A 16,758-nucleotide genomic window follows, 5' to 3' on the forward strand; every position below is an offset into this window, starting at 1 on the left:
CCATAATTCCTCTGTACCACAGCTCATAGTGTCCCTGTGGCATCATGCTCATGGTACTCTTCCCCTAGGCAACTGTAACATCTTTCCTGCAGAGGCAGCCATGTTTCAACATGTGTTCTGGGTAACTACTCTCTATCAAGTTGACACAGAGGTGAAATCTACTGACCTCCCAGAATGAAGGATCTGATCAGTGATATTCATTTTTAATCTTGGGCAGATTAGAAACATGAAATAATGCCAGATGACCAATTTGTAACAAAGATGATAGTTTCTCAAAAGGAAGTCCTTCAGAAAGCCCTTCCTAACAACCCAGAAATAGCTTCTCAGTGTAAGGGGCAACATGACCCTGCTTCCATGTGTTAAATTTGAAAAGGAACTAAACCAAAAAGAAGATGAGTAAATTATTCTAAAAATCATGTGTACTCATAGAAAAAGGCATAGAAGAAAATACATTAAATTTAAATGAATTTTAAATTTAAATATATTTAAATACATTAAAATGTTAATGGTAGGCCTCTCTGGGAAATAAGATTATAAGTGATTTTTGCTTTCTTAATTTATTACTGTTACTTTCCAAAATATAAGGAACATGTATTACCTCTTATGAACAGGAATAAACCCACAAAAAATTATTATAAAAATACTGGGTTATATTCACTCACTGTAGATTTGGACACATCAATACAGCAAAATCCATATTTATTGTAGTGATAACCAAACAAAAATGAAATAGCTTTCAAAATTACTACTATCTACTATGCTCCATAAAAATGTTCTAAAAGATAGGGAATTTTAGAGGGATAGAATAATTTAGCCCTACCATTTTAGTTTAATTCTGACTTTGGGAATTAAATTCTCTCTGATATAAAATGTCTGCAGTTTTACCAAACCTTCCTAAAATACAGCTTCTTTGCATTCTGTTTCCAGGTGGATATGAATGGTCACCATTTGAGGCTGGCCATCACTAGCAAGCATTTTCCAGAAGAAAAGTGTAATAAAAATACAAATAAGTTTTATTACTCATATATCATCTCCTTAAGGGATAAGAACTCTTTCCTAAGGGGATAAACCCATATGCTACTTATATGCTACTTGAACTCTTCTCACATGGTAAGACTGGCTTTAGATGTGTCTTGGAGGTCATTCACTTTCATTTGCAAAGCACCCGGTTTTGTGGCTTTGAGGATCAACACCCATTATGCCTTTGCATTTCAAAGACATACCAGAAAAAAAGCATATTTTAAGGTAGAATCCTGTTTTTTTGTTTTTTGTTTTTTTTTTTTTTAGATCGTTACCAATTCTTTTTTTTCGTCTTCTTTCCCTCCAGGAGGGTCATTTTGAATTTTCTATCACATAACACTGATTCTGAGCTTCATTCATATTCCTTTCCTTCTTGAATCCGGCATATGACAGCTTTTGGTAGTCCACATGACCAGTGGACTGGTCAGTCGAAATGAGCAGCCTCTCCAAAAGCCAAGCCAGTCCCACGGTAGGCCTGAAAAGGCCCAGCTATATCAAATCATAAAAGAACTGAAGGAACAGCTTTCATCTTAACACCATGTTCTGGATCATTAAAGACCCAGGAGACCAAAAGTAAAGTGGGTTGATTTCATACAAATGGCAAGTTTACTGCAGGCTGGCACCTGGGTATCAGCAACACAAAGCCAGTCCCCACACTTTCCCAGGAAGGCTGTGCTGGAGTTTTAGGATTTTTGGAGAGAATGCTACTGCATGAAGGCAGCAAGCAAAAGGAGAAAAGCAGGAAAAGAGTTATCAAGGTTTTACTTATTCAGTCAACAACCCCATGGCAATCCCCAAATCCTCCTTCAGCAGCTGCTCTGCTTCCACATGCATCCATTTACTAGCTCCCAGCTTGAGGGCAATGCCAACTGCTAGACTCAGGGCATTGCAGGGCCATTTGTGTTGATCACAAAGATACTCATATGGACACCTTTGCCATTGCCCAGTCACGTTTCACAGGAATGCACTCAACATCTAGCTTTTTAAAAGCTCATGTATGCACAGAGCACGCAAACATTAAAGCTGGGCGAAAATTCTTTAGGTAATGCACATGCCATGTTCCTTCCCATGTGTCCACGTTTCAACAAATCATTAGAAAGCTGAGTTTTGAAACACTGTTTTTGTCATTCTTGAGTTGTTACCCTGTGGGATGAGAAACAAATTTTCCTCTTTAACAAAATACATCATTCTCACTGGGAATTTTTTTAGTTTATGAAATATGTAAAAATTTAAAAGGCATGGATTTGGGCATGTAGGGAAGGAAAACCATGATGCTGAGGGAGGGTCAAGAACTGTTACTAATGAACCAGGAGGGTACTAGTTATCTCCACTTGTCTAACTTTCGCCACATGCTAGCTTCAGCTGGCCTGAAAGCAGTCTGGGCCTCAGTTTTCTGCGATTTTCTTTCACCAGGGTTACATCATAAAGATCACATATTTATTATGCTTGGAAGAAAGCTTTAAAAACATTGAGAATAAAATTAAAATATTAATAAACTCTAAGATTCTGTTTTTAAAACATTTTATTTATTTATTCATGAGAGACGCAGAGAGAAAGAGAGACACGGGCAGAAGGAGAAGCAGGCTCCATGCAGGGAGCCCGATGTGGGACTCGATCCCGGGACTCCAGGATCACACCCTGGGCCTAAGGCAGACAGATGCTCCACCACTGAGCCACCCAGGCATCCTGATAAACTCTAAGATTCTTTATGTAAAATCCCTTGCACATGTCCTCTCCTGGCAAGGAAAAATGATAAAGCCAAATTATGAAAATATTTTGTGTCTGGGTCTGGCTTGGGGTAGATCACTTTCCTGGAGTCCAACTTCCTCCTCCTCAACAGCATTCCCAGCCACCTCTCTGACTAGCAATGCTCTACTTATATTGAGCCAAAGAGAGAAGAGGAAGAAGTAGTGGCAGTAAACAGAATGAAGCCCATTTACTGAAATTTCTTGATTCCATGGAAACTGTTTGTCTCGGGGGGTAAACTGGGAGTAGCCAACCTTGGTGCTTCTTATATAACTGGGAACTAGTGGTATAAATTCGGTAAATTAATTTATAGCTGGCTATACAGACCACAGGACCAGCCAGTGTTCTCTATGAGGCTCACCAAGCAGCAAGCCAAGGAAACGTAGCTATGGAAGGTGGTCGCCAAAGATGGTAGCCATCAATTCCTCTATTCCTGTGTGTCTCTGTCACTCCTCTCATCAAGAGGTGGTGTCTACTCCCCCCCATCTTGCATGGGGCCTGACCTTGTGACTTGCTCTGAACTATAAAATGTGGCAGAAATGATGTAGTACCAGTTCTGGCCCAGCTCATAAGAGGCCTGGCAGCTTCCATTTTTGTTCTGCTTGAGCCGTAAGCTATTCCCCATTATTAGAGGAAGCCCAGCCAGCCCCGAGCCATTTAAGCCATCCCAGCGAAGGCACCATCTATGTGAATGAAGCTATTCAGGATGTTCCAGTTCTACCTGGACTCCCAGTTGAACACAAGAGTGATCCCAGACAACACTATGTGGAGTGCAGATAAGCATTTCCACTGAACCCTCCTGAATTTCTGTCTGTCAGAAAAGTGAGCACTAAAATGGTGGTGGTGGTGTTTTTTGAACCACCGAGCTCTTGGGTAGTTGATTATATAGCAATAGATAACTGAGCCTATCCCCTACAGATAGTACACACAGGTTTTTCACTTAATTTCCACTTCTTTCATTTCACTAAATGTCAAAAGAAGGATTTTTCATTATAAGCCTTTCTTGGATCTCTTTTCTCACCTTTCGAGTCTTCTTAGCTCTTCACTCAAAAGGTTGTGCAGCTCCAGCTTTTCCAGAATAAGTTCGCACTGCCTCTGGTACTGTTCCAGAGGGTTTTCAGGAAAGGAAGTGTGGAGTGCATTCACACCTCCCAGCAGTGCACCTCCCTGAAGGGGTGAGAAAATAGAAAGTACCAGGGAGAGACACAGGTCAGCCTGCATGGAGGAAGCACACACTAGAGACCACTGCTCCCAGATGAGCCCTCTCCACTGCCATCTTGGATATTACAATCACCTGGGGCCTGTTTCAAATTTCAGCAGTTCTCAATTCCTGGTCATGAGCACTGCGCCAGGAAGCACATTGTCACTAGTGGGACCATGAGCATCCCTTGGATATGCAGAGGGAAAAGAGTGAAACCACCTACTGTACACCAGTGGGCAAAAGCAATGCTACTGATACAAAGGATGTTTCCATGATCATTTTTTCCCCTTTTAAATAGTCTCCTTTGGATATCCAAAATATAATCATTTTTATGACTTCTGATATATAAATTATCTTTTTTCTTACAGGCGTATAATTAGGGTTCAAATATTAGGTGCAAAATACCCTTACCTGCATTGAGGATTCCATTACTGACACTGCTGTAATTGCGTCTTCCAGAGTCACAGTGTCACGAAACATCAGGCGAGCATGAGCTAAGAAAATTACGAAGACAGAAAAATTTTTAATGAGTATTTGAGATGATTATGTAACACTTTATCTGATCCCCCCAAAAAATTATATTTAATGAATGAGCTACTAATAACGAATTCATTTTATTAAAACAAATACAATGGGATCCCTGGGTGGCGCAGCGGTTTGGCGCCTGCCTTTGGCCCAGGGCGCGATCCTGGAGACCCGGGATTGAATCCCACGTCAGGCTCCAGGTGCATGGAGCCTGCTTCTCCCTCTCCCTCTGCCTGTGTCTCTGCCTCTCTCTCTCTCTGTGTGTGACTGTCATAAATAAATAAAAAATTTAAAAAAAAAAATAAAATAAAACAAATACAAAAGTCTAGTTTCAACTAGCTTTAAAGTGGTTTCCCTAGTAATGGGCCTAATCTTGCACAGCCCGTGGCAATTTTGGGCATTTATATGAAAAAGTACTCTGGGCTCCAAAAACAAAGGGGTTATAGAAGCATATTTCTAATATTCAACTACTTGTCTTTGCAGTAGTTCTTGTCTTATTATCGGCTATGAATCCCTAACAAAGTACAATGCATTTGTCTTACAGACCTTTTTATTAAGCATATATTCTGTCGTGATGCATTCAGTCCACGTGGAATGTGGGTTTTTTTAGAATTATTTTAACAAGGGCTAAATATAAAACCCAGTATTAGGGGAAAAGTCTTGAGATGTGCATTAGTTGTATGTATGTATGTAAGGCTCATGCCTTGGGCTGGGCTTTGCTACAGTAGTGGTGGGCTGTGAATGGCAATTAGGAAAAAACAGAGATGCTCTATGGGAAACAACGCTAATCAAGAAAGTGTTCCATCCAAAATGCTAACAGACGGCCATCGAGAAAGAAACATTAGTAAGTAAGGCTTTCTAAATGAAGGATTTCACTAAGATTCCTCTTTCTTAATGATACTACATTCTACTCAATACCCATAATCTGTCCCCAGAAGGATGGAGGTTTGTTCCATAGCTCAAAACCTTCACTTTTTAAGTAACCATGAGCACCTTAGAGATTCTTCTTATTCATCTTTGAATTCATGGTGCCAAACTCCATGCCTTGTACATATTGCACACCCAAAAGAAGTATTATTTGTTGAATGAAATAAACCTTCTGCTAATCGGATCAAGCTTTCCAACAGGCGGATGGTGGTCCGGGCAGCATTCCGGGAATCACTCTGCCTCTGCATCTGGTAGTACCGGAGAAGGACCTGATTACCCACATCAGACAGTGTGGGCTGTAGATTCCTAATTAGGCAAAAGTAGGTTTTCATCTTTTCCATGCTCCAGAGCTTCTCTGATTTGCTTGGATAACCTGTACATATCAGGTGTTAGGTCAGTAATTTCTAAGAACAGGCAAACACCTTACTTGAAGGGTTCTGATAAAGTTCTTACACTCATTTTTAAAAAGATAACCTCCAGGTTTATGGCCACTGAAACTTAGATCTGACTCTGCATAGCATATAGTTCAAGAATAAGTAGCTTTAGGATTGAAGTTTAATAAAGGTAAACTTCCTAAAGGGGCTAAAATTACTGATAATAACTCTCATCTGTCCTAGTAAATACATAGTATTTGAATAAATCTAATTTAAAGTTTACATTTAGGGGTTTGTTTCATAATTCAGTCCAGTTTTCTTTGTGTACAAGAGGTGAGTGGCAATTATGTATCATGACGTTGCCCCCTTTCATCACAAAGAACATTCTTACCAACTATAATATCATCAGTAGGCCCTTTTCCTTCTGCTCATTATTTTGGGTGCACTAAATGGCTTCCCTTACTGCCTTCTGTGCAAGCGTCTATTGACCATTAGATACAGTACCTTGGGTATTTACCTAATTTTCTTCAAAGAGAATTTCATTTGGTTATGTCTACTTTTTCTTTGTTACCTTGAATGATTTATCTCCACGTACCTTTGTTTTCTAAGATAAAGGAAGAAATTATACGATCCCAGTCTTCATTCTTGGTATCAAGCAAAACCAGGATCAGGTCAAATCGACTTAAGAGTGGGCTGCCAAGGGCGATGTTCACAGACACAGACTCGTGTGGATCATACTGGCCTTTGGGGTTAGTTGCTGCCAGGATGGTGGTCCTTGTGTTCAGCTTACACACAAGGCTATTAAAAGAGAAGGTACAATTCACTGACTGTTGAGATTAAAATAAAAAAACAAAATTAAACTTGTTAATGAAAAGGGGCTGCTCCTGTAGCTTAAAAATTGAGAGAGACTTGTGTGAAAGAGCATGTGGAATGATACAAGGACATATCACAAACTAAGTTTGAAGGCAGTACGTTTATAGAAGCCTATCCAGAATGGAAGTTACTACTGAATAAACATTTCTAATGCCCCTACAATGAGCAGATCCCTCTACTGGGTGCTAAGAGGTATACAAAATTAACATGGATACTGCTCTGAAAGAGCTTGTAATCTATGAGCTATAATGGTAAGAGAAAGACGACTATGGTAAATTCTAGAAGGATAAAGTTCCCAGGGGAAGTAAAGATGATGTGTATTCATTTATGTGGATGGAAGAGATAATTAAAGAAACATGATCAAGTAGCTTTTGAACTCCTTCATAACATCTGGACTTCTTTAAATGAAGGTGTCTATCTATCTATCTACATACAAATATACACACATACATCCACACACATGTATTTGTGAGACTGCAGGTGAGGGGTAAGGGTAAGGGTGACTTTGGAGAACAGTGAGTAGTTGAAGTAAAAACTTCCTGTGTGGTCACTTCTCTTGATTTTTCTAAAGTTAAAGAAACAAGAGTCAGAACGAGAGAGAGAGAACGAGAGCAAGAAAGAGACAGAGGGAGAGAAAGAGGGGAAAGGAGAGGGCAAAAGGAAATCAGGAAAAATAAGGATTGATTGGCATCACGTTCGTTTGGGTATAGTTGACACACAATGTTACATTAGTTTCAAGTGCATAATTTAAGTGATTTGACAAGTTGATACATTATTCCATGTTCACCATAAGTGTACCTATTACCTGTTCCATTACATCTCTACTACAATATCATTGACTGTATTCCTTATGCTCTCTGCTTTTTATTCCTGTGACCTACTCATTTCCAAATTGAACTCATTCCCTCTCCCTTTCACCTGTTTTTCACAAACTCCCATCTCTCTCCCCTTTGGCAACCATCAGCTTGTTCTTTGTATTTATAGTTATAATTCTGCTTTAGGGCAGCCCGGATGGCTCAGCGGTTTAGCGCCACCTTCAGCCCAGGGCCTGATCCTGGAGACCCGGGATCGAGTCCTGCATCAGGCTCCCTGTGTGGAGCCTGCTTCCCCCTCTGCCTGTATCTCTGCCTCTCTCTCTCTCTGTCTCTCATGAATAAATAAATAAAATCTTTAAAAATAATTCTGCTTTAAATTTTTTTAGATTTCATTTATGAGTGAAATCATATGGTATTTGCCTTTCTCAGACTTGTTTTACTTAGCATAATACTCTAGGTTCATCCATGTTGTCTCAAATGGCATGATCTCATCCTTTTTATGGCTGTGTAATATTCCTGTGTATGTGTATATACAGATCACATTTTCCTTATCCATTTATCTATTGATGGACACAGGCTGCTTCCCTATCTTGGCTATTATTTATAAGTAATGCTTCAATAAACATAAGTGTGCATATATCTTTTTGAAATAGTGTTTTTGAATTACTAGACCATATGGTATTTCTATTTTTAATTTTTTGAGAAAACTCTATACTGTTTTCCACAATAGCTATACCAATTTGCATTCCCACCAACAGTGTATGAGGGTTCCTTTTTTTCTACATCCTCACCAACATTTGTTGTTTCTTTTTTTTATTCTGGCCACTCTAACAGGTGATATCTTGATATAGTTTTGATTTGCATTTCCCTGATCATCGCTGCTGAGCATCTTTTTATGTGTCTGTTGGCCATCTGTATGTCTTCTTTGGAAAAATGTCTATTCAGGTCCAGAAAATCCTAACGCATCTACCCAAAGTACTAGAATAAACAAATAAGTGAAGTGGTAGGATACAAAATTAGTACCATGAAATCTGTAGCTTTTTTATACACTAAAAAACGAAATTGCAGCAAGAGAAATTCAAAAAACAACACCATTTACAGCTGCATCAAAAAGAGTAAAATACCTGGAGATAAACTTTACCAAAGAGGTAAAAGACCTATACTCTGAAAACTATAAAACACTGATAAAAGAAATTGAAGATGACACAAATGGGAAGATTTTCCATGCTCATGATCAAACACTACTAAAATGTCTACATTACCCAAAGCAATCTATAAATTCAATCCAATCTCTATCAAAATGTCAACATTATTTTTCAGAGAACTAGAACAAATAATAACAAAGAATCACAGAAGACCCCAAATAGTCAAAACAAGCCTGAGAAAGAAGGAACAAAAATGGAGGTATCACAATTCTAGATTTCAAGGTATATACTACCAAAGCTGTAGTAATCGAAACTATATAGCACTGACACAAAAATAGACACAAAGATCAATGGAACAAAATAGAAACTCCAGAAATAAATTCATGATTACATGGTCAATTCATCTATGACAAAGAAGGCAGGAATACACAATGAAGACAAGATAGTTGTTGTTTTTTTTTTTTTTCAATAAATGATGCTGCAAAAACTGGACAGCTACATGTAGAAGAGTGAAACTAGAATACTTTCTAAAACCACGCACAAAAATAAAATGGATTAAAGACCTAAACATGAGACCTGTCACCATAAAATCCTAGAAGAGAACACGGGCAGTAATTTCTTTGACATCAGTCATAGCAACATTTTTCTTTCTTTTTTAAAAAAAAATTTATTTATTTTATTTGACAGAGGGAGAGTGAGAGAGCACATGCTTGCGTCAGCAAGGGGCACAGGCAGAGGGTAAGGAAGAAGGACGATCAGATTCTGTGCTGAGCAACTGAAGTGGGGGGCTCGATCTCAGAACCCTGAGATCATGACCTGAGCTGAAACCAAGAGTCAGACGCTCAACTGACTGAGCCACCTAGGTGCCCCAAATAGCAACATTTTTCTAGTTATGTCTCCCAAGACAAGGGAAATGAAAGCAAAAGTAAACTATTGGGAATACATCAAAATAAAAAACTTCTTCACAACAAAGGAAGCCATCAAGAAAACAAAAGACAACTTACTGAACAGGAGAAAATGTTTGTAAGGGATAAATCCATAAGGGATTAATATCCAAAATATACAAAGAACTTAGACAACTCACCACCAAAGAACCAAACAATCCAATTAAAAAACTGGGCAGAGGATTTGAATAGTTCTTTTTCCAAAGAAGACATTGGATAACCATCAGATGTACGAAAAGCATCATGTTCTTGAGGAGCAACAGGGAAGGACAGACTAAGGAGGTCTGGGCAGGTAAGATGGGGAACTGTGGACATGAGGAGAGGCTTGCAACAGAGCAGGGGTGCCGCAGGTATGGATATGCCATCACATAGATACTGTTTTTAAACTTATTAATGACGGGCAAGTCCTCAAAATAACATGGCATATTCATTAACAACAACAAATGTAGGTTCTTTTCTCTATATAAATTTGTATATTCTTCATTCAATAGCCATTTTTAGTTATAGTGGCATGTCTGCCTCTCAGCAGTCACAGCCTGGTGACATCAGCAAACATGTGCTACATTCGTTAATGTCTGATCTATTTCCAGTTGGCTCTAGCGATCAGACCATGCTGTAAGACGGAAAAAGTTTGAGAATCTTTATTTGTGGTAAAGACACTTATCAAAGAAGAGAACGACAAACAAGGCACTAAATCCCCCTTTAAAACCAAATCCCCTTTTAAAAAATTACTGAAAGGGAAAAATGCTGAACAGACGGTCTACATCTTATAATTTATGTGCCAGAATGGGTTTGTAAAGGCAGTTGTTTGGAACCTGGAATCCAGTTTGCCAAAAAGAATGTAGTAAATTGTTCCTAACTAATCCCACAAAGCACATTTAATCCCTACTGAAGTGAGGCTGTTTGCATTTATCATAGAAAAGGAATACTGCTGGAACACTGGCAATGAAACAAAATACAACTGCATATAAAGTGATACTTAAAAAAATTATTTTCAATGTGAGGTGAAATTGACTGTTCTTCTCTCTGACTGACAAATATTTATAAACCATTTCCTGTGTGCAAAGGACCAGACTGAGAATTCAAGAAGGTGTAGTGGTCCCTGCCCTCAGTTAGTTTACAAGAGAGCTGCTGGAGGACAGGGAGGTCCTATACAGCGCCTGCCAAGCAGCAGGATGATGGCATCCGTGTCAGCATTAGCATCAGCAAAGAGACCTTCTAAGGAGACTCCTGAGTATCTATGAGGTATACAATCTTACAGCTATATATGATGATGTGAGAAGGAAAATGAACTGGCAAACACAGAAAGAAGGTAGTGAAATTATTCCAAATTGGGACAAAATGAAATGAGTTAGTGTAAGGAAGGGGGCCAAGGACAATTGACATGTGAAGAAAAAAGGCTGCCTCATTGGCAGTTAGTGGAAATGTGAGCAATGAAAAATAGAGGCATGGTCATCTGAAAGAGGGGAAGGTAGTATAAATGCCTGTGATACAAACACTACTGCATAAGAACAGATATGCAAACACAGTCTAATCCCAGGTACTTTCTTTGTGCATAGTGGTGGCTTACTAAATAACTACTGAATGAATGAACTCATGAATTTGTGTAAGGTAATGGTGATTTTTCCAATCCAGGATGACCTCCACCTTCTTTGATAACAATAATAAAGGGAACTACCATATCTGTAACATCAAGCATTGTGCTAGGCTGTATGTATACATACTATTCCTAATATTCACAATCACAATTCACAAGGTAGATAACATATCGCCAACTTAGAAATAAAAGTAGAAGTTAAAAAAGTAGAAGTTAACTCCCCCACCAGTGAGAGCAGCAGAGCTGCCATTCAAACCCAGATCTGCTTAGCTCGAGTACTCTTTTATTACCTGTAGACTGTCACCCCGATGGTTTAACATCTTAAACAGTTCCTGTAGTCTTAGAGAACCTGCCTGATGGTTTAGGTGTTTACTGACTTGCCTTATCTTTTTCCAACTTGATTCGATCCTCCTTGAGGGACTATGACTTATTGTTATCCTCACATGCCTGTCACATAATAAATGCTCATTAAACATTCACTAAATACATGATAAATGAAAAATTACTTAGTTCAGTGTTTCTAAAATTCAATGCCATTCTATACTTACATATTTCAACATTCATAAAATAATCACGCTAATATATATTGTTTTCTACATGAATATCAAGGAATGAAAACATCCCGGTTTCTAAAAAGCTACTTTTTAAAAATTTCAATTAATTAACATATAGTATATTATCAGTTTCAAAGGCAGAGTTTAGTGATTCATCAGTGGCATATAATACCCACTGCTCATTCCATCACATGCCCTCCTTAATGTCCATCAACCAGTTACCCCATTCCCCTCCCCACTCCCCTCTATTGATTCTCAGTCTGTTTCCTAAAGTTAAGAGTCTCTTAATGGTTTGTCTCCCTCTCTGATTTCATCTTATTTTATTTTTCCCTCCCTTCCCTTATGGTCCTCCATTTTGTTTCTTAAATTCCATACATGAGCAAAATCATATGATAATTTTTCTATTTGTAGTCCACAAAAATTTTTAAATATTTATTTACTTATTCATGAGAGACACAGAGAGAGAAAGAGAGAGGCAGAGACACAGGCAGAGGGAGAAGCAGGCTCTATGCAGGGAGCCCAGTGTGGGACTTGATCCCAGGACCCAGGATCACGGCCTGGCCTGGGCCAAAGGCAGACACTTAACCGCTGAGCCACCTGGCATCCCTTTAGTCCACACATTTTCACTTTCCTAAAAGCATAGTAATAACTTTTATAAACGTTGTAAAAGTTAGGTTACATAAATTATTTTTAGTATTACAGGCTCCCTGGAATGTGCTCTTGTTTTTGCAATGCTCTCCCAGTACTCTCATTACATCCTTTACAGGGTGATCCCCATCCCCACTCATGGTTTTAATCACCATTGATATGCTGGTACCCCTAAATTCAGTTCTTGCGTGAGATAGTGGCCGTTGTGTGTTCACCAGGCCTTGTTTCCCTTTCTCCCTAGGAGCAGAGCTGGGCCATGTTTCCCTTCCTCCTTTATGGTTGAGTAGAACTGCAGTAGGTAAGTGCTGCCAGTGGAATGGGGGTGGAAGAACACATGCCACTTCCAGGTGGGTCCCTAAAAGCCTTCCTGTGCAACCCTCCTCCTCTTCCTGGTCTTTGCCAGTATCGACCAGGATAAAGCCATGGAGTCAGAGAGCCACCTGAGGGAGGAAGCCTGGGCCCTGGATGATTGTGTGGAGGAGAGCACCCCACCCTCAACCTACATCAGACCATGACAGGAGCTAGAAAAACTGCCTTAAGCAAAATATTGCAGGAAAGAGACGAGCATAAGAAAGAACTGACCAGTTCCCAAGGAGTAATGAAAGAGAACAGAAAGCTCAGAAATTTGAAGTTTTGAAAGGCTATAAAGAAACAGCTTCTAGACCCTAGAGATTAAGAACAAGGGCTGAAAAGGCTTTGATCAACAAACAGAGTCCTAATAAATCTTCTCAGTTGTATAAAATGACCCAGGTTAAAGGTGAAGGCTTCAGTTTAGATGGCCTTAAGGCAGCCGCAATTAGGTTGAATAAAAGAGGAATGGAGGCCACACCCATTTTCACGGGATACTATTCACAATGGCCAAGCAACACAAGTGTCCACGGATGGACGAATACATAAACAAAATGTGATATACACACACATACATGCACACAATGAAATATTATTCAGCCCTAAAAAGAAAGGAATTTCTACTATTAACTACACAACAGGGATGAACCTTAAGGGTATTATACTAAGTGAAATAAGTCAGTCACAGAAGAAAAATACAGAATGATTACACTTACATGGGATTTCTAGAGTAGTCAAATTCATAGGGACAGAAAGTGAAATGGTGATTTCCAGGGACTGGAAGAGGGGAAAATAGGGAATTGTGGTTTAATGGGTATAGTTTCAGTTTTTTAGATGAAAATAGTTTTGAAGATTAGTGGTATGACAATGTGAATATGAATACACTTAACAACACTGAACTGTACACTGAGAAATAATTAGGATGGTGAACGTCACGTTATGATTCTTTTTTTACCACAATAAAAAAAATGGAGGCTATAGTAGCCTGAATGTTTGTGATTCTCCCAAATCCACATGTTGAAGCCTTAACCCCCAATATGATATTGAGTTGGGGCCTTAGGGAGGTGATATGTATAGATGAGGTCATGAGGGTAGTGCCCCCATAACGGGATTAATGTTCTTGTGGTAAGAAGAGGAGAGACCAGGGCTCTCTCCTTCTTTCTCTCTCTCTCCACACAAAGATACATACATGCACACACAAGCTCACACACATACACACAAAGCAAGGAAAGACCATGTGAGCACTGCGAGAAGGCAGCTGTTTACAAGCCAGGAGGAAGTTCCTCCCTAGGAACCAAACCTGCCAGCACTTTGATCTTGTACTTCCAGCTTCCAGAGCTGTGAAAAATAAATGTCTGCTGTTGAAGCCACCCAGCCAATGTTATTTTGTTACAGCAGCCCAAACTAAGATTAAGACAAAGAAGAAAAGAAAACAAAAACCTAACAAACCAGGCTTGAGAAATGTGAAGAAAAGAACTCTGGATACTGACACATACAATTGATGGGAAGCAAAGAGATGAGAAAGGCCTAAGTTTCCAGGGGATCAGTGCTGCTGAAGAAACCACAATCTCACTCTAAAGAAAGTCTTTGTTGCTATCAAGTTGTAAAACAACCTGTGGCAGATAAGACACCAAAAGCACAAGCGAAAAAAGACAAAACCAATAAAATTGATTTCATCAAAATTGAAAACTTTGTGCTTCAAAGAACACCATCAAAGAAGTGAAAAAACCCACAGAACGAAATTATTTGCATATCATATATCTATGAAAGGACTTACATATAGAATATACATATAACTCTTAGAACTGAACAAGAAAAAGACAACCCAGTTGAAAAATGGGCAAAGGATTTGAATTAGCAATACTCGCATCTCGGATAAACCTCATTGGCTATGATACTGCCACTGCGCAAAGCTGGGCAAAGGACTTGAATAGATATTTCTCTAACAAAGATACAAATGGCCAATAAGCACATGAAAAGATGCCCAGTATCACTAGTCATTAGGGAAATGCAAATCAAGACCACAGGTGAGGGGGATCCCTGGGTGGCTCAGCGGTTTGGCGCCTGCCTTTGGCCCAGGGTGCGGTCCTGGAGACCCAGGATCGAGTCCCACGTCGGCATGGAGCCTGCTTCTCCCTCCTCCTGTGTCTCTGCCCCTCTTTTTCTATCATAAATAAATAAATAAATCTTAAAAAAAAAAAGAAAAAAAAAGAAAAAAAAAAGACCACAGGTGAGATACTACTTTAGACACACTAAGAGTGTTATATTCACAAAGACAATAAGTGCTGGCAAGAATGTTGAGAAATGAGAACCTTCTTATGCTGCTCCAGGTACTGTAAACTGGTATAGTGGCATTGGAAAACAGTTTGATGGTTCCTTAAAAAGTTAAATACAGTTACCATATTACCCAGGAATCTCTATTATATACCTCAAAGCAATGAAAACACATATCCACATAAAAACTTCTATGTCAATCTTCTTAGTAGCATTATCCATAATAGCCAAAAAGTGGAAACACCCCAAAGTTCCATTAAGTGATAATGGATAAACAAAGTGGTTAAAAAATAAAAATAAAAAAACCCAAAAACCCCTGGTATATTCATATAATGGAAAACTACTGGGCCATGAAAAGGAACAAACTATTGGTCTATGCAACAACTTGGGAACATTATGCCAACAGTCTTCAGGACCAGTTCCAAAGGCTAAAGAGCTCTAGGAAGGGCCAGGGCCCCTAAATGATTTCATGGGCTAGAATAACTCCTTTCCCACACACACAGGAGCAAGACACAACTTAGAATGCGTTAAGCCACTATTTGCTACAGCAGTTAGCCTACCCTAAATAATACAAGACAAATCTAATGAGCTCCAGATTTGTCTAAAAACTACTCCAGTATTTGAGTAGTCTCCTTGCCAAAACAAGCCAAACAACAGCCTGTAATGCAAAAGTCATATATGTTTCTAGATTATCCAACATTTCTACACTAGGGTCTCAATTAAAAAAAAAAAAAACCAACCTGTTAGCACCCCCAAAAATGGGGTAAAAAGCCTTACAAAACTATACAGAATAAAAATATGTTAGTGATATTCTCACAATCCATTATATACATATTTGGTAATCTTAAATGCCAGATATACACACACTCTCGCTTTTTAATAATAGGCTGATTAAGTTAACAAATTGCCTTTTACTCTAGATTGATTCAGTAAAGGGTAACAAAGTCATAAGCCAGAACAGGAGTCAGAATACTGCTTACATGGAGCATCCAGAAAGAACAGAAACTCTCAAAGTACATGATCTGAACTTACGTCTTCACATCCAGGTGGCATGAGATGCCTCTAAGGATACTTCTCAACCTGCTCCAGTGTCTCCTAGTCCCCTAGGAGTCAGAGCCCTCTCAGTGGGACTGGGTAGGAGGACTTGCTCCCACCTCTCCCTGTCTCCCCACCTTCACCTGAGGCTCTTCCGAGGAGGATGCCAACAGAGATGCAGCTTCACAAGATCGAGAGGAAGAGGCAGACAGGTTGCCTGGTGTGTAGAGCAAACCTGGGGGCTCATCAAAGAAAACTAAGGTGGGTTTTAATAATACAGATTCCCAGGTCCCGCCTCTGAGAGGCCAATGCGTAGGCCTGGCATGAGGTAGAAAACTGAAGATCAGCTAGGTGGGACTGGTGCTGTGGCCCTTCTATGGCTGTTAGAATCGCATGTACAACAGATGTCTACTTGTCTGTCTCACTATAAAGTTCTGAGTATCTTCACAACAAATGCTTTGTCTTTTCATCCTTGTGATGTGAGGAGCTAGCAGAGAGCATGATGTTGCTTAGTGCTCAAAATAGGTTTACTGAACAAAACAATAAATGGCCATCATGCTTGTTTTTAAAATTTTTTTAAAATTTAGACTGTATTTCTTACCTGGCCTTATGAGTATAATTTAGTAGCACAAAATATATATTTTGGTATCAGATTTTCACCTACTATGATCCTCAGCAAATAGCAAAAGTTATTATCTATTACTGAAGAGTCTATGATACCTTGCCCTAGAA

The 16,758-nt window shown here is 39.2% G+C and overlaps 1 protein-coding gene and 1 pseudogene across 10 annotated transcripts in view; both read right to left on the reverse strand.

Moving 5' to 3' along the window:
• MCM9 (minichromosome maintenance 9 homologous recombination repair factor) overlaps window positions 1-16,758 on the reverse strand; it is a 123,976-nt gene that overhangs the window by 30,079 nt on the left and 77,139 nt on the right. For 5 of the 10 annotated variants that reach the window (XR_012033731.1, XM_072831832.1, XM_072831819.1 and 2 more), the window contains exons 9-12: window positions 6,389-6,591; window positions 5,589-5,792; window positions 4,379-4,461; window positions 3,788-3,933 (exon numbers count right to left, since the gene is read on the reverse strand). Coding sequence is in view for 8 of the 10 variants with exons in the window: in XM_072831832.1 (XP_072687933.1) it covers window positions 3,788-3,933; window positions 4,379-4,461; window positions 5,589-5,792; window positions 6,389-6,591 (636 nt within the window). In the remaining 2 variants the exon portion in view is untranslated. Of the gene's footprint in view, window positions 1-443; window positions 2,164-2,524; window positions 2,757-3,787; window positions 3,934-4,378; window positions 4,462-5,485; window positions 5,793-6,388; window positions 6,592-11,418; window positions 11,615-16,758 lie in introns of those variants that run through there. The other 5 variants (XM_072831843.1, XM_072831829.1, XR_012033736.1 and 2 more) reach the window with 5 other exon arrangements.
• Window positions 14,502-14,632, reverse strand: LOC140609090 (U4 spliceosomal RNA; annotated as a pseudogene).

This window comes from Canis lupus, chromosome 1 (genome assembly GCF_048164855.1).
Source record: "Canis lupus baileyi chromosome 1, mCanLup2.hap1, whole genome shotgun sequence".
Taxonomy (NCBI): Eukaryota; Metazoa; Chordata; class Mammalia; order Carnivora; family Canidae; genus Canis; species Canis lupus.